Here is an 18,863-nt window from a genome sequence, read left to right as displayed (position 1 = left end):
GGTCAACGTTGGAAATTGGATTTAACTTTTGTGCGAATTTTATTGCGAATTTATTTTTTTAATATAATAATTTCGCACAAAAAAAAATCCTGTAGAATTTGCATATCATTATTTAATTTAGATTCTTTCCACTATTTAAAATAAAATAGAGATAAAATGACGATGTGTCACAATTTGCGAAGTTTTTGCAAACAAACGTATTCAAATCCTCCAAACCTAGTTTACTTTTCAAACTTTTTATAATTTCGCGTAGAACTTTTGCAAATTCATGATTATGCATATTAATTAATTGTGTTCCTAAACATACCTGGTTTACTTTCATTCACGTGACTGATTATGAAAGAAAATGATAGGTCAAAGGTCAGATGGCGATATTTGTTGACGTTGTAAAAATTTCGCAAAAAAATTCGGCATAATTTAGAGAATGATAGATCAAAGGTCAGATGGCGATATTTGTTGAAGTTGTAAAAAATTCGCAAAAAAATTCGGCATAATTTGCACGTCATTATTAAATCTAAATTTTTTCCACTGTTCGAAATAAAATCGAGATGGTCATCTGCGATGAGAGAGGAGCATCATAAGTCAAAATTTGCGAAATTTTATGCAAACAAATATGCTAAATTGTCGGAAAGTTGTGTTCATAACTATGTGCATAATTGTGTTCCTAAATAAGAGCATGTTTTCCTCATAGGTTATTTGGTGAGCTATCGTCGTGACGGGGGCGACTGGGAGGAGACGACGGAGGTTGGCCCTCGTGCCATGGGGCACACCCTGCAGCCGCTCCTCTGCGGATCCACCTACCAACCCTACATCACCACCGTCAACAAAATCGGCTCCGGTCCAGCCTCAGATATTTTGACCCGCAGCACGAAAGGCGGTGGTGAGCAAAATTATGAAACATAGTTTTTGCAAATATGGGCTCTCAATCTCAAACGGGTCCTTAATATATCTGTTCATAATTTAAATATGCTCAATATTTAAACATTTGTTTTCGACGGTTTAATTATAACAACTTTGTATTTTGGCGAACAACGAATTAAAAATATTTTTCAATATTTATAGGTAAACACGATAAATAAACACGATAAATACACGATAAATACACGATAAATAAACACGATATTTTGCTAATATTTCGGCTATTTTGTAGTACATAATTTTTCAACGATTTCATCAAAAAATTTAAGTAACATCCAGAAATTTACATAAAATAATTTCTGAATGAATCTTTTCAGTTACAAATACTGATACTGGTGAAGCTGCTTGAAACTGTTTTTTTAAAGCTAAAATCTTAATTAATCTCAGTTTAACATATTCGTATTTAATTTCGTAAAATGGTATTAACAAATTTGCAGCCCCAATTTCGCCCAAGAAGGAGGAAGCCCTTCTCACGAACCATTCGACGATCGTGGTGCGTCTGGACCTTTGGAAGGACGCCGGCTGCCCCATTCTCAGATTCATGATCGAGTACAAACAGTCCCAGGAAAAAAGCTGGATGCGAATCCCAGCCGAGCTCAATGTAAGTCTGCACATAAATTCGGGACTTTTTTTTAACAGTTGCATATTTTTTGTGCCCAAATACATAAAAAATCAATCGAAACTGCCAAAAAAAAAGTCGTTAAGATAAATACATAAATCTGTACACAATCTTGTCCTAAAAATAATTTGATTCAAAAGTGTTGCTAAATATTATACATTTTGCACTTTACATTGTTCCCATACACATTTGCATGGGAAATTTTATAAATCGATTTTAAGATATGATTTCCACGCAGAAAGTGAAGTTCGCACTTGTTGCTTGTTGTTCTGAAATTATTCGTAAATACGCTGGTTTAACGCCAGTTCGCAATTTAAAAGTATTTCGGTTTATTCCACAAAGACGCTCTAGATTTCAAATCGGAAAAAAAGTGGATATTTTTTGCATCTGCATCAACCCACTTACCTCTTTTGCGTTTGCCAGTACAAAAAATTGTGTGTGGGTTATGAAATTTTTTTTTTCATATTCATATATTTTACAGACTATTTTTGCCAATAATTTATTTATCATGAAATATTTTTTTGCCAGGGTTCTGCCAAGTCGTACACGTTGACGGGACTTTACGCCAACACGCGGTACGACATTCGCGTCACGGGCGGAAACCATGCCGGCGACACGTTGGCTAAATACGAATTCCTCACCGGATCCCTTCCCCCACTGGCCACCACCATTCACGGTAACGGGGAAAAAAATTTGCATTTTACTCAAGCTAAATAATGTAGAACAAGTTTAATGCCGAGTTGGTAACGATTTATTATGGAAGGGTAAAGATTATAATTATTTACAAACTTTGAGTTTATATTCCCCGGTAAATAATTGATTCCAGCGTGGTAGCAAAGTACACTAGTTAACCTTTGTTCGAAATTTATCTGCAGTCTTAGAAATCCAGTATTAAAATAATACCAGGCGGTGTTCATACATATATGACTCTACAAATGTGGTCTTAATAAGTGATACCGTGTATGAATAATTCGGCCTTAAAGTTTTACCAGATCGTTAGCAAATTTTTACGAACCGATATTTTTTTATTAATTTAACACCACGCGGTATATAGTAACTTTAATACCGAGAAATCAATACCTGGCGGCTCGCCATGGACGAATCTAAAACCTATAATGTTAAATTAATTTTTAAACAAAATTAAATTCGGCATTAAAATTTGTCAATTACAATTTAATATTTCAATCGTATATTTGTACCCTATTAAATTGTGTAAATTTATTTACTTGATGGCTACAATTGGTAGTAAATTCTTTACCGGAGGGTAACAATAAATCTCATCTAGCCACGTGCTGAATAAATTTCTCCAGGTAGATGATATATCCTTCGGTAATTATTAAAACCACTCGGTTACAACCGACTCAATTTTGGGTACCATGTCGTTCCATAATTAACAAAATTGGAATAAAATATGAATCAACTTCACAAAAATCAAAATACTTAAATTTTAATGGTTTTTACGGTGTGGGTTTAATCCACAGGTGGTGGAAAATCCCCGGGAGAAAGTGTTGAAGAAAGTCGTAATGGAGGGAGTGCTTCGGATGAAAACAAGGCGTCCACGTTGAGCACGTGGCTTCTGATCGTGTTCCCCTCCATCCTCGCACTCGCCATGGTCACCGCCGTCATCTCATTCTTCTGCTACTTCCGGAGAAAACGTAAGTTTGTGAAAGTACAAAAAAATTGGCCATAAAAAACAAATGAAAATAATTTGACATATTTCAGCTTATATTTCAAAAACTGATTAAGTCTGCCCACAATTTGGAAATAGACTTACTTTTTGCAGAAACAGGTTCAGCTCAAGAGATTTGTAGAACTTTCAAAAATTCATATTCATTAATTCCATAAAATTAACATTTGCAACAAAAACAATGCTCGCAAAAAATTTCGGAGTTGAATTTTTTGACAAAAATATTTCAGATTTGCAATAGTGTAAAGTTAGCGAAAAATTCAAAATTTCAATAAACTATGCGTGGACGAATTTCAAATGACAATTTTATATTTACCAAGTGTACGAGTTAAACGTGGTTTGTAAACTAACGGAAATGTTGAAATACAAATTTATTAAATATAGATAAGAAATGGTGAATATACAAAAATTCGCGAAAAAATCTGCATATTTTAGCATTACACGCTAAATAAATTTGATTAAAATTTACCCAAGTTTGATCACATTTTACCCAACTGTTGAGGCCGAAATGAGATGACACAACTGTTGTGTAAAAATTTCACTCAGGGGTTGAGTAATCCAATTGATCAAAAGTTGAGTAAAATTAACCCAACTAAATCGCGATACGAAAATATGGGTTGACAAGATTTTATACATTAGTTGAGTAAAATTTCACTTTTATTAAGTGAATTTTGCTGAATTATTTGGTAAATTCTGATCAATTATTGAGTAATTTTTTTCCAACAATTTGATAAATTGTGCACAATAAATGGTTGGAATTTAATAATTATTTCAGAGATGATGTTGTTTACCTTTAATAAAAAGTATTGTTTTTATTCATATAAGTCATATTTTAAAATTATTACATAATTATTTTGTACAAAGTTTAACAACTAGAACATGATTAGTACTTAATTTATAAGTCAGGTAGTTGCATATTAATAAACTTAATCTATAGTTATTTGAGATCCAAGTGAAAGAACTGCCGAGGGGGGTGAACGAATTTCTTTAGTTTGATAAATCGAGTGATCGAAGAAGCACCAGACTGGGTAACATTCATCAGGGAATTGAAGTTGAAGCACATGAAACATTTTGAAACAGATATCCACAGCATGAATTAGCGACGACGCTTTCACAAGTTTCGTCTCCACCATAACGTAGGAGTCATGTATTATAAGGGATCCCAATTCTCCGACACACAGAACAAAGGGTTGTTTTCGTCTGGACTCAATTGTCCTAAAATTTTCAATGTCATGTGTTACCTAAATAAACATAACACCGTTGAATTACCAATTATTATTACCTAACAAATCAATAAAATAAATTAGCTAACCGGTACAACTTGTATGAAAAATTCAGCTGACTCTCCCGATGTTATTTTCTTCCTCTTTTTGGATTTCTTTGAATAGGCGGAGCTAGCAGTCAAATATGGCAGTAACACAAGCGCCCCAACCGTCTTGTCATCTTCGTGTAAATAAGTAAATATTAAAAACATTTACAAATCTCAAATTCACAACTAAAATTAGATGATTAACTTTATATTTCTTAATTATTAATTTCTAACCTTTAGACCAATTCGACAAAGGTTTTTTTATGCCGATTTCGTCCAAGTTGGTTTTGATTTTCTCGGCGTAACTGCAGATTTGTACTGAAACTGCTGCCCACTTCAGAAGCATCTTATCACATTTGCCAGGAAATAAAGTCTTGAAGTCCAGCTCAATCTTTGCATAAAGTTATAAGGTGTTCGATAGTTTTTATCAAATTTAAATTTAGTCCGCTTAGAAAGTTGTGACGTTACCATTCCTGGAGTGTCGAGAAGCCTTGGCCATTGGTCCAACATTTCCGCTAAATTATTCGTGTTCCTGAATTGGGATGTTCTCAAGCAGTAGGTCTCAGACATGTATTTAGTGACCTGAGACGGTAGAGTTGAGAAGCCAAGACTTTTTCTCCTCTTCGTCTACAGTTGGATCTGATAAATTCACAAAATTAGTAATTTTTCCCGGAATTTTAAATAATTGTCATGCATAATATGCCTACCCAAAACCTGGCACGATTCCACATTAGGCGGTTGGACTCGACACTTCACTTCATTCTTTCGACGAATATATTTCAATCTGTCCTCAATCAAACCGGATGCTGGAATTCTTCTGTAAATAATTCCATCTGAGCCTTCTCTCTTGGAGTTTGATAACTTCGACTCACTGTAGAATAAATTCTGAAATTGAAGCAAAAAATCTGAATTCAGTGGAAAATATTTTAAATATTTTAAAGTGTTGACATTTTTCTTACAATTATATCCAATTTTTGAGAGTCTGGGAGCGAAGGAAACAATTGAACTGCAATGCATTGGGCCAAATTTTCTTTCACGTACTTAGGCGGGCTAAAATTAATCAAAAATTAGTACAACTTATTACTTTGTAAAACATATAAGGTAACGCATAGTTTTGTGAATGATAATTAAGTATTAATTACTAATATGAGTATTGCTTAACAAGATGATTCACGGTCGGTCGTTTTATCAGATTTTTAAGGGCAAAGTTGATCACATTTGTTTCAACGCAATCATCTAAAAGTTTCCTTCCTTTGGTTGTTCCTTTATCAGCGTCAGATGTAAGAATAATCCGCTTAACGTCCTGCTTGACAGAAATAATTTCATTAAAAAGGATAGATTATATCTTACAACTAAACTTACAAATAAGGGATCCGCGACGTTGCAATCTGGAGAAACCGGAATATTTTGTAATTCATCCACAAATATGTTTTCCTCTTGGCGAGGTGGCGTAGCGGTGGGCGGAGTTACCTAGAAGTCATTAATATTTTTAAACAGTTAGCACTTAACCAAACAAATAAAGTTATGTTAACAAATTTACGAACCACTAAGTACTGAACAATATTATCCTCCTGGCTTGACTGGTCACCGTCGGAAATCTGTTGCACGCTGGACGTCACAGATTTCGAATTGGTTCGCTATATAATTAATTATTGAGAGCATCACGATAAAGAAGGGAATTATTATTATAAGCTTATAACTAAATTAACTCAATAGGACAACAAATATTATCCACCGAATCACACTCATCGAACGACCTTACCACTACCAATGGATTTTGAAGGTCAAGTTGTAAGGGGTCAAGTATTTCAGCCTTGTCTTTTTTTCCTACTTTGAAAATGTATGAATATTGAAATTTTTCAACATATTGAATACGAGCAACGGCTAATTTTACACTCTCATCATGAACAAAACATAAAATCACCTGACAAAATTGCAGCCCCGACTCAGAACTTCCAATAAGAAAATAGTTTAGTGGAGAAATCTTTGTACCATTTATTTGAACAAAATCAAGGCAAAATATTTTATTACACTGAGCTGACGATATGGTGGAAAAATCTACATCATCTTTGATGTCCCTAATGTCAAATGTATTGCCGGGTCCAATACTAAGTTGAACTTTTGGCTCAATGTTAATGGAACCAAGTGAAAACGCCATATTTAGGGACATTCGCCTTGCGACACTTTTGGAAATATTCTTGAAGTTGCACGAGTTTTTACCAACCGTTTTAGCAAATCTGTGCTTGGCTTCGAATCTCATACACCAGTAATTTCTGAGTGGGCCTAACTGATTAATTGCGTTTGGATAATGCAATAAGTGATGAAATTTTGGAGTTAAATTATTCCCCGTTAAATCAATATACATCTGATGATGCTCTGCTATTAAGAACTGAAGAAGTAATAATTTTGATCGTGTTATGACTGGAGCCATCACGATGCGTATTATTCTCCGAAATTTAAGTATTAAGTTCCAATATTTATCGTCGGATGGAATTCGGTCACCAAAAACTGCAGGAAAGACGAGAAAGAAATTACTCATTTCTGACGCAGAAAAACAAGACTTTTTGTCGCCGTCAATAATATTTGAGCCTATTTCGGGAAATTTTGTTAAATGATGACCATTTCTCTTCAAGCAACATGACAATCTATGATTAATTTCAACTAGCGAAAAATAATTATTCTGTAAAATATGTTCGAGGACCAGCTTTAATTCAATTATACAAATTCCTTCAAATATGTCGTGCATAATATCGGGGGCAAAGTTAGAAGTAACGTGAAATCCAGCAATCTGATTAATTATGGATAGTTCTTTTATGCCAGTGAGACTAACGTTTTGAACCTCAACATCTTCAGAGTATCCCAATCTATTTCGAATCAACTCTTTTCGCTCCTCCACATCAACGTAGCTCTGTGATTTGGTTGCTTTGCAAAAACGGCAACGGAAATTGGCGTTGAAACTTTCAGAAAATCCAAGGATTGCATGAAGCGCTAGATTATCACCACAAACTTGAAGTAATTGGACATTGCTAAAGGGTGAGTTTTCAAATTCCTCGGATTTAGGCATACTTTTGTTTAATTTATTAAGCTCATTTACAATTGGTGCAAGAATGGAATTCATCCCATATGATTTTATATATTTGGATTTAACAATTAATAGTGGGAATATTGCGGAAAGCTGTGACTTTAAATGAGGAGCAAAATTCGAAATTATGAAGTAAAACATTCCTAATTTGTGGATTTTAGCTTTTGCACCCAATGGATTGCAGATTTCAATATCGTCATAGTAAATTTGGATAAAAAGAGGATTTCCTGTAAAACTACTGACAAATTCCCCTGACTGATAATCCCGTATAATATTTTTATCCTGATTCAGACGTCCTCCGGCATCAGTGACCTCTGTATATTTTTTAAGGGCTACGGGAAGAATATCAGATATCCGGAAGTAGTACATATTGTCAAATTTCTCACGCATCGCTCCTACTGAATTGTCGAATTTGAAATGCGAACCAAGTCGTAGTTCCTGTGCTTCTATAAATATTTTTGTTTTCTCTAAATATTTTTCAATTTGATATTGAGATGAAGTTTGTTTCGGAAATGGTTCCTTTAAAGAGTTTAATTTGATAATAATTTCATCGTGGGAAAGATTTGGTTGTAGGAAAGTCTTAGCAATATCAACAATGCTATTAACCAAAGAATTTGCAGCACAAAGAATTTCCCCAGATTTTACTAGGGGAATTGATCCAGACATTTGAAGTGACCTCATAAATGACAATTTATAATCATTTGTCACTTCATTAATTATTTTGGCAGAATAATCATGACTAAAAAAACTTTCTTGAGACAAAATATTCTCATCATTAAGGTTATTTGTTATTTTTGGAAAACTAAATTGTGAAAGTAATTTTGGGCATATTTTGGCTTGCACGTGTTTTCTAAGATTGTTAATATTTGTGAAGGTCATTAAACACAAGGGACAATCTATTCTGGCTGAAGGCCCTGTTATCTCGTGAAAATCCCTATGATTCCAAAAAGATTTGAAAGAATTTAAGGAACGATGACACAAGCTACATATATACACATTTTCTTCCTTAACTACACTAACCTTCCTAATTGCACCAATTATTTTTAGTCTGTTTCCTATTGACGGGACCAGCGTGGCAAACAGATGTTCCTCAAGTGAACCAGCAGGGCAGTCGGGAATTTGACGAAGAAGTTCGTCGTCAAAATCATTATCTAAAATTGGAAAAATAAATAATTATAATAATGACCAAGCATTGCACGATTTTTTAATAGTTCGGATGACATAAATAGTACAACACCTATATTTTTCACCAAATATATAATCTTACCTTTAAAAGTTTCCAATAATACTTCCAGTCCAACTGTCTGGAGAATTGATTCCAAAAATTTCGTCATTTCTAGAAATTTTTAACTAATTTGCAGGAACAAAAATCTCCACCTAACTAGAGCGGCGAGGTGGCAAGAAGAACTGAAGAATTTTTGTGCTCGCGGGAAGCGTCATCCAAGACCACACAACTGGTTTGTTAATTTTGATACAAGTGTTGAGTAAAATTTCCTCAACTTATGTATAAAATTTATTCTTTATTGTAGCGAGTTTTTCAACTTTTACGTTGGTTTATTTGTTGCAATTATTTGTAAAAAAACTAACCAATAATTGAGTAAAAATTAGTCATACATGTAGAAAACCGATTTTTCACAAGTAATGACTACAAAATTTACAACGTTGGGTAAAGATCAATTTATACAACTCCGTTGATTAGTTTTTAGTCTTAGGTTGGAATAATTTTTACCAATGTTGTAGAAAAATTAACCAATTCCACTTTACTCAACCGGTTGTACACAACTTTATTTAGCGTGTACAATATATTTAGTGCAAATCTCGCTAAGCTCCTCCTAATTTTATTACGGATTATATCACAAGTACTGAAGCTGGGCTCGGATCTGCGATGTCTAAAAAGTCCTGTTTTGATGGGAATCGAGCGTGCACGCGCTCTCACCTACTTTAGCCAATTTTAAACTTTGACCTAGCGATGCGAAATTTGGCATGTACATGCACCAACATATGCTGCATCATAATATAACATCAATTCCCGTTCCGTTCGCTATAAATTTTTCAGGAAAAATTAAAAACCAAATATCACCCCGATCAACAAAAATTATTACTTTTGCGTCAAAGTAACGCATCCATGGTGAAAATTTTTAACAAACAAAAAAAGGCGTGATTATTGCATAAATTTTGTGCTAAGTTTGGTGTGCACCGTGAGACACGCTAAATTTGCATTAAAAAACTGTAACCTATGGTTGAAAAATTATTGCACCCAAACGTGCTGAGATATTGCGTAAAAATACCGCACCAATATCTCGTCAATACCCACATTACATGAGGCGTTAAAATCATGCAATTTATACGCAATGAATGGTGGGTGCGAAGAGACAGGCAACGCGCGAGAGTTTGAATCTAAGAGAAGCGTGGTATTTCCTTTTCTCTCCCACCCTCGCAGTCTCGTAAATTCCCTGTTAATTTAATTCCCTGTTAATTTATCTGTTGTCTCAATGTCGCCAAAAAAATATTACATAATTGAATTCCCCCCTGATAAATACAATTCAGTGCCTGTGGAGCTTGTTCCAAGTCACTGGGTTATCCCCGCAGAGAAAGTTTGTCTCTGGCCACCAAACTCTGGGCCAAGTATTAGAAATTTGATAAAAAAAGGGCACTGCTATTCCTGATGTCAAGTGGGGAAGAGTTAGCTACGCCAGGATTATTGGGAATTACGGTAAATAGCTATTTAATTCAAATTATGAGAAGTCATTCCAATTATTTTACATTTACTAACAAATATCATTATTTTAGATGATTATGAAGTTGCGACAAAAAAACTTCAAGTAGCCGAGGACACTTCCAACTTGGAAAGTGAAACAGAACCAGAAAGCAGATTAAGGAGCAAGAAGATAATTCCCGATATTCAGCCCAGCAGCACACGAGGGGATGTAACGTCTTCATCCGATGAGGAGGATAGCGACGCGAACATAAACAGTCCTCCGTCTGGCTCACTTCTGGATAATTTGGAGCTGGGTAGGCTTATAATACTGCCACAAATATTTTATACTAATCATTATGGTGATGCTTTTTAGACCAACCATTGAGCATTCCTGAAATAATTCCCGAAACTGAAGAGCAAAGCAATCTACAAGTAGGAAATCAAGTTGAAACTGGAGACACTTCTTTTGTTGTTGTAAATTCGCAGGAGTTAAATGATTTACGGCTGTTGATTTCAAGTTAGTACAAGCAAAATAATTTTATTAAAATTGATGTATTATGTTAACGCTTTGTAATCACGTTGCAGGGACAACGCAAAGTGTGCTAACTTTGCTGGAAAAGCAGGCTGAAGACATTAAAGACATTAAGGCTTTACTGATTAATGTGAAACAAAGGCCGGATGGTAGGAAGGCTCCCAATTTCAGTGCCATTCCAAAATTACCCCTCGACAACGAGGTAGCACTGGCGGAGTTTGAATCTTGGCTCGAGGTGGATTAAAATCGCGAATTACTGGTACGATTTAATCGAGATATTTTACATGCATAATTAAACTTTAATGTTTTTTCTTATATTTGATACTAGGTTGAATATTTGGCATTTTCAACTGCGACACAGATCTAGGCGAGCACTAGAAAAATCTTGAAAAAATTATTTACGAATGAATTTGGCAGGCGAATTAATTTTACGGGTAAAGGAAACAAGACATCGATGAAAAACCTAAAACTATTGGAAGTCGTAAAAGGTGCTAAAATATATTCTAAAATGAAGAAAATTTTCTAATTGTTGGTCTCTATTTAATGTTTAATTGGATTGCAAATTTCATAAACCGTGCGAAACGTCTTTACAGTTGAGTCCGTTCCCGATCCCAAAAATCCCAGCGGCCGTATTCCCACCGATGATATAATTCAAACTGCAGCAATGAATTGGTTTCGTTCTTCAAAAAGTAGGTGCAACGACGACGCTCCCTCGGGAATTGCATCATAATCATGGATCGAGATGGAAAATCACCGAGAAACATTAGGCGAATAATTGCAAAACGGGTTAGAGAGAATCTCACTCGTGCAAAAAACATACCTGCTATTAGTAATAATCTTGTAAATTTAGATATATGTGATTCTGTCGTTGAGGATAGCGATTCAGGTAGTAATATTAGCAATAATGATAGAAGCAGTAATGTTATCCATAATAGTGACGAGCCATTAGTTTCCGATTCACTAAGCGACAATGGTGTAGTAGAAAATAATAGGAATATTTTAGATTTAACACGGGACTTGAGGGACTGGTCGCTTCGACATAACATAACGGGAGTAGCTTTAAACGATCTTCTACGCATATTTAACTTTTATCAAGAATTTAGATTTCTTCCATTGGATAGTAGGACATTGCTTAAAAACTCAATTAAATACTCTATGAAAACTATCGGTCAGGGTCAATATGCACACTTTGATGTTATTCAAAATATAAAACGGCAAATAGATTCCAATTGTATTCTTGCTTCTGGTAGCGAAATTAAATTAAACCTTATATTTAGTTTTGATGGATTGCCCATTTCTAAGAGTAACAGTAACCAGTTTTGGCCAATTCAAGCAAAGTGTGAAGAAAGTACGTACGGCGTATTTGTCGTGGGTTTATTTTATGGCAAGACAAAACCAGAAAGTATTGACGAATACTTGATGGATTTGATAGCAGAGTTAAAAAGTTTGCGAGTTGGGATTAGTTACAATAATTTGAAAATATTTTGTAAGGTTTCAAAAATAATAGCTGATGCGCCAGCCAGGAGTTTTTTAAAGCAATGTAAAAGTCATAATGCATACAATGGATGCGAGAAATGTATAGATCCAGGTTTCTGGAAGGGACGTGTAATTTTCAGAACATTCGATAGTCGACTTAGGACATCTCAAGATGTATGACACAGCCACTCAAAAATATGGAAGGACTTGCAAAATCAAAATTTTGCAAATTTTTGTATATTTGTTAAACTTTATTTCTGGAAACAATTATTACTTCATAATTATTACTTCATAATTATTACTTCGTAATTATTACGAAGTAATTATTACGTCAAATTAATTTCTTATTTCGTCATTTAGTCAATTTTCATGGTTAATTAAACAACTAAAATAATTAATTATCGGTAGCAAATCTGCCCAAAAATATGGAAATTTTAATACTTTTAATTACTAAAAGTATAATTCAAATAATTAAAGCCGGATCTCAATGTCACCTTGAACAATTTTAAATATTCACCTAAACTAAATAATTCTTTATCGACACCGAATCAACCCCAAAAACAAAATATTTTACTAAAGTTGTGTCCTCATTTCATTTCTAAGTTATTCATTTCACCGAAAATCCAAAATTTGTGACAATTTTTTAAGAACCTGTGAAAAGTATGTTCTGCTTGCAAAAAAAGATTTAAATTATAAATCCAATCCAACTTATGTACCTAGGTAAGAGATTTTTACACAATTTTTGAAATTCAGCAGCTATTTATTTATTTAACGATGGACATATCCCGTTCATCTTCACATTTACTCACAATGGAGGTCTCCCAACGTATGCTCACCGATTTTGACCAAATTAGCGTCAATCGATCACAAATATAATTAGTATGAAATTTGCAAATGGAACTATCTCCCAATGCGCAGGTTTGGCGGAGATATTTGCATTCAAAGCAGAAAAAATGCGCAGCAAATTTGGAAAAAGAAAAATATGCCAGCCTTTTGGTGCGTTTTCTCCTCTTTTTATGCAAATATCTCCGCCAAACCTGCGCATTGGGAGATAGTTCCATTTGCAAATTTCATACTAATTATATTTGTGATTGATTGACGCTAGTTTGGTCCAAATCGGTGAGCATACGTTGGGAGACCTCCATTGTCAGTTATACATTTTAAAACTAATTTCACCCAGGATAGAGAGAAACATGAAGTTAAAAAAACACGGTTTTCGCCAATTTATTACGTCCATTTTATAATGGTTTATTTACAACGTAGCCCATCCTCCATCTCATTACACCAAGAAGTTCATCTAATTTTCATCGCAGAATTATTAACTCGATTACAATCACACTTTAGGTACCTTACACGCTTTCACTTCAAAAAGAGCCATTATTCCTCCTCTTTCTCGTTTAAAATTTCACCAAATTTATGACACCACAACGTAAATTATTGATTCGTCGAGATATGAACTTACCGGAACTAATGTCAGCTTTCACTTTCACCGAATTATACATAGCTAAGGATCACGGAGAGGTAGAGAAAGCCACAAACTTTAGTATGAATGTAGCCCAATGTGAGAGAAAGTAGAACGAAAGTCATGTATTCTCATGAAATTACATGAACATTACGCATCGCGTGATTTATTTGTTGTATAAATCAAGAATTTTATACATAAATAACTAATATATAATCGTAACAAAATTTCTTGTATTTGTTACATTTGGGTGAGTATTTGCTCTATAAGTAGAGCGAAAGTTATGTATTCTCATGAAATTACATGACACATCGCGTGATTTATTTGTTTTATTAGGTATGTATAACAGCATTTCTTGTAATTTCCATGTTAAATTTGTATATAAACCTTTATTCAACTGTCAGCAAATATCAGCTCTTACAAATTAGTCTCAAATTTTCCATATGGATTAGCTTCATCCAAAATTTATCAGGGAAATTTTTTTCGCGAAGCAAGGTATGAAGCCCCCTGCAGAAAAATGTTTGCCATAAAAGACTTCATTAAACAATAATTGTTAATTAATTACATCAAAAACTCTACGCCGGATTAATTTTTCCAAATTAATTAAAATAACATCCCACAAAAATTTCATTTTTCATTTTTTTTATTAAACATGTAAAAGAATTTCTTATAATTTCGATGTTACACTTGCGAAAGAAAACATCTACATCTACAAATTTATAAATTGCATTATTTTTTGCAAAATTCAAACTACAGGTGTTGAAGTCTCACAAAATTTTTTTCCATAAGAAAGAAGATTTATTTACGTCGTTTTATTAGAGTGCATACAACTCTCAAGTGTCTCGGTAGTGAGCGCAATAGCTGATTGTACTCCGTGTGTTAATCAAGTGGGGTAGAGCAAAACGGTTCCAGGAAGCTTTGTCTCAACATGTCTCGTCCACTTGATTAACACACGGAGTACAATCAGCTATTGCGCTCACTACCGAGACACTTGAGAGTTGTATGCACTTTAGCAATAATTCACAATGTTTAAAATGATGTATTGCACTAATTTTTGCAGACTATTTAAAATCATGGCCTCCCAACAATTCTGTACCAAAAAAAACATGAAAAATCACATTTTAACCCAGTTCACGCGTCAAGTCCAATCTGTTAAGTATTTTTTTTTAGTAAAAGTGTGTCAAAATTTCCTATACATTCCTCTGCCTAGTAAAATTAAAGCAGCATAAAGTACACGTTTTAAGGTACACGATAATAACAGAGCAGACAGGATAAGTAAAATCGTCCCGTCCTGCTCGCCGAAATCGAAAGTGAAAGCAACCTCATGGTGAAAGTGGGAGCAAGGTTCTTCTCGTTATTTATGTGAGCCGAGTGCGAAAGTAACAATGTTACGGACGTGATGATGGTGACAATCCGATTACAATTTCACCTTTGCCCTCACGTTCGCTGGGTGCGAGGAAGGCGAAATCTGATAATAAAGTAATGGCATGGAATGAAATGTCATTATTAGTTTAGCCCTCCCCGCACCCTGTGCATTTTGGGCCGACATGAAGTCAAACACGACGACACACTTCCTCCTCCAACGACGACTACGAGTCGACGACGACTAAATGAGGATGTGTTACTTGGTAGTCATGTACACTCTTAGAAAACTGGTATTAAATCATTACCGACCGGAGTACATATGTGACTCTACAGGGACTGGTAGTAACTGGAGTTACCGTTCAGTAATGTTGTAATGACAAATTTACCATTCAGGAACAATTTACTACCAATTGGGTAGGAAATTATTAGCAAGTCAATACCATCACGGAGTATTCATGTGACTCTACCAGATTTTTAACAGTGCAGATATCACTTTATCAGGATGGGCATGAAATGAACAGAGGTAGAATTTTGCCATAAATTTTAGAAGCACATGTGAAGATACGTGCCAAAGATGAGGGGAGATACATGTTTGGCAAATTTGGGGAAATTTAGTTTATAAGAATTTTGCATGGCGAATTTAATTTGCATGAATGTACGAATTTGAAGGGGTGCTCATGAAATTTCGAACATGTAATCTAATAGAAGGGACAAAATTAAATTTACATGTCGTTTGCAATATTGACATTTGCGAAATGTAGAAAGGGAAAATATTGCATAAAGGGTAAATTTGCGAAAATTCCGAGTTTTGTGCGTCTGATATGAATTGTGTCGGAGATGAAATGTCATTTGAATAATTTACATGAATACATGAATTGGAAGAGGAGCTCATGTTGCATGGAATGAAATTACATTCCAACACGGTAAAAAATTTAAGAAGAAGGATAAGGTTTTTGCAATATTGATACCTTGAATTTTGTCTACTGTGAAATTATGTACAAACATTTTAAAATTGCAAATTTCACCATTTTTCCTACAAAATTTGCAGACTATGGAGACGACGTGTGTCCCTATGCGACCTTCCAACTTCCCGAGAACCCCCCGACCCGCCCCTTCCTCACGAAAGGGCTGGGCGGCAGTGGGGGTTTCCACACGGGGGACACGCTCCACAACGTGGGAAACGTCTACTCCGGACCCTACCACCCCGTCCAGTCGCAAAATTCCATGGCCACGCTTTCTTTCCAAGTGAGTAAAAGCATTTTTTAATTTTAATTTTGCAAAATTATTGCGCAAAAGATTGTATATATAAATTTCAAAAAAAAATCTGAATCAACGTCTAATTCTTGGAAGAAGATACTATATAAGCGTCTAATTCTTCTAAATCGCGATTCAATTTTGGTTATTTAATCAGATCATAAAGAAACAAATTTTAGAATTCAAAATTGTAAGTATCAATAAAAACAATAAGAGATTTCGAGTTGGTAAATTTTAGAAAAAAATTGTAATGGTTTAACGATGGATTTGAACTTTTTTAATAATTAATAAAGATTAGCGTTACAAATAGATTTTAGGGTTCTTAACCACATGGGTTAAGAACTTTAAAAACTGAAAAAAAACTAGAAAAAAACACTTTGGATTTCGATCGTGTACTGCAGACTCAAAAAAATTAATTAAATACGTTGTAATAGTGTTTCTGCTGTTAAAACCACCTGCATGAAACTAGTGCACAAAAATATTATTAAGTTTAATAATATCCACCAAAAATCCGGAAAAATACATGAAATGCTCAATAATGCCAAGCAAATGTGCAAATAATATCGCAATTTTTCTAAATACTTAACTAATAAATTGTTGTGCTATTTTATGGTATTTTTCTCGCCATCTTACAATGGAGGTCTCCCAACGTATGCTCACAGATTTGGACGAAATTAGTGTCAATCGATCACAAATATAATTAGTATGAAATTTGCAGATGGAACTATCTGCCAATGCGCAGGTTTGGCGGAGATATTTGCATAAAAAGAGGAGAAAACGCACCAAAAGGCTGGCATATTTTTCTTTTTCCAAATTTGCTGCGCATTTTTTCTGCTTTGAATGCAAATATCTCCGCCAAACCTGCGTATTGGCAAATAGTGCCATTTGTAAATTTCATCCTAATTATATTTGTGATCGGTAGACACTAATTTCGTCCAAATCTGTGAGCATACGTTGGGAGACCTCCATTCTTAGTATTTAGCTATCAAACGATTTTTCGGTTTTTAATATGAAAAATGAATGAAAGTTTTTCAACCCTGGTAATTTCCACAGGATGCCGAACACCTGAAGTCTGGCCGATTAAGCAGCAAAGTTGGTGAGGACGCGGAGGACGCTGAAGTGACCAAAATCCTGGCCATGCACATGCCCCCACTCGAGTATGACGCCATCGGCGCAAATGATGGCGAAATTTCGCCAAAATACCTCCACCCCCACAACCAATACTTATCCCACCAGAACGACTACGTTTCGCAACAGCAACGGCAACAAATCATTCTTCAACAACAACAATATCAAGAACAACAATTTGGCACGTTTAGACGCCGAAACAGACAAGGTAAAAAGTTAAGGTTTAACTTCATATCTAAAACAGGTCGACAACTGCTGGGAATTGAAAATCATTTTTACGGCCTTCGAATAGTAGAATTCACGCAGGGCTTGGTATTTAACCTTGTAAAATCCGAAAATTCCTTGAGCTTACAAGCTTTTACAAAAGTTTACAAATATTTCTGAGGAACTTTAACCCCTAAATTTTCATAAACTTGCTTATTATACGTATGTTGAAATATTTATACATATTTATTTATACAAATTCTCCCTCCTCTTCGTACAGATCACGTCCCCACCTCGGAAGAACTGGAGTCCTCCTCTTCCTCCCTGGACGAGGAATCTTCCCCCACCACGGGTCGCACCTCAGGTCGCGCCACTTACTGCGCGGGGCGCGCTCGCCACCACAAAAGTGGTTACAAGTCCACCTCGGGATCTTCAAACAGTGGGGGCGGCGGCGGAGGGCAAATCATCCCGCGCGTCCGGTCCAGCTCTGGGTACTCCTCGCACACTGAGGAGACTTCTTTCACCACGAGGGAACAACCGCCCCCAAAATTTTCGAAAAACGTGGAGGATCAGCCTTTTCACGGAAATGACGACGTTCCTGAAGTGAACGGGTTTCCAATGAAGCGAAATCCGGGAAAACAAGAGAAACAAAGACAAAGCCGAAGTAAAAATAAAGGAGACTTCCATATCGATGTTTGACAAGAGTAGTCGGGCAGGGTGCCGGAGAAAGTTGGATTTACAGTGTAGTAAAAGTCCAGGATAATTAGGAAATTCAGCTTAAAATCGCGGTGCGATTGCTACATTTCCTCCACTGCAAAGCAAGAAACGCAAGAAATGCGAAGTGCAAGAAACGGAAAAATGCGAGGTGCAATAAACTGCAAGAAATAGCGACATCAAACCACGCGCCGTTTGAAATTTGGCGGCAAGTCAAGTTTCTTGTGCCTTACATTTCTTGCAGGTCAAAATAGCTGCAAAAAACACTTTTTGCCGATATTTTCTTGTGCGTGGTTATTTTCACCCACTTCCAATTTTGGTCGGAATTTAATTAATTCCGGTAAGAGCGTGGTTAAACTGACTGTGTTTAACATTGTCTACTGTATGAATGGATTTAAAATATTGAAATTATCAA

At 35.2% G+C, this 18,863-nt stretch overlaps 3 protein-coding genes and 1 long non-coding RNA gene across 4 annotated transcripts; 3 read left to right on the top strand and 1 right to left on the bottom strand.

Annotated features, from left to right (window-relative positions):
* The first annotated feature begins 424 nt into the window (after positions 1–424).
* On the top strand, positions 425–3,282 carry LOC118437616 (Down syndrome cell adhesion molecule-like protein Dscam2). The gene is made up of 6 exons (XM_035856786.1): positions 425–455; positions 692–880; positions 1,356–1,519; positions 2,066–2,213; positions 3,019–3,192; positions 3,260–3,282. The coding sequence occupies exons 1-6, from the start codon at positions 425–427 to the stop codon at positions 3,280–3,282; spliced, it is 729 nt and encodes a 242-aa protein (XP_035712679.1).
* An 868-nt stretch (positions 3,283–4,150) lies between these two features.
* LOC118437615 lies at positions 4,151–9,310 on the bottom strand. Its single transcript, XM_035856785.1, has 11 exons — positions 8,883–9,310; positions 8,636–8,766; positions 6,078–6,170; positions 5,896–6,003; positions 5,676–5,836; positions 5,493–5,583; positions 5,248–5,418; positions 5,002–5,160; positions 4,768–4,924; positions 4,537–4,667; positions 4,151–4,465 (listed from the first exon to the last, which is right to left on the bottom strand). Exons 1-11 carry the CDS (start codon positions 8,947–8,949, stop codon positions 4,151–4,153), a joined length of 1,584 nt encoding a protein of 527 aa, XP_035712678.1. The 5' UTR covers positions 8,950–9,310.
* Positions 9,311–9,701: 391 nt separating this feature from the next.
* Positions 9,702–10,909, top strand: LOC118437555. The gene is made up of 3 exons (XR_004836174.1): positions 9,702–10,328; positions 10,406–10,627; positions 10,687–10,909. It is a non-coding gene; the product is annotated as an uncharacterized LOC118437555 (long non-coding RNA).
* Positions 10,910–15,661: 4,752 nt separating this feature from the next.
* On the top strand, positions 15,662–18,863 carry LOC118437614. The gene is made up of 4 exons (XM_035856784.1): positions 15,662–15,671; positions 16,197–16,393; positions 17,456–17,738; positions 18,015–18,863. Exons 1-4 carry the CDS (start codon positions 15,662–15,664, stop codon positions 18,431–18,433), a joined length of 909 nt encoding a protein of 302 aa, XP_035712677.1. The 3' UTR covers positions 18,434–18,863.

Source organism: Folsomia candida, unplaced genomic scaffold, assembly GCF_002217175.1.
Source record: "Folsomia candida strain VU population unplaced genomic scaffold, ASM221717v1 Fcan01_Sc014, whole genome shotgun sequence".
NCBI lineage: Eukaryota > Metazoa > Arthropoda > Collembola > Entomobryomorpha > Isotomidae > Folsomia > Folsomia candida.
Note: the sequence above shows the minus strand (reverse complement) of the source record. Positions and strands in the feature narration are given on the sequence as shown.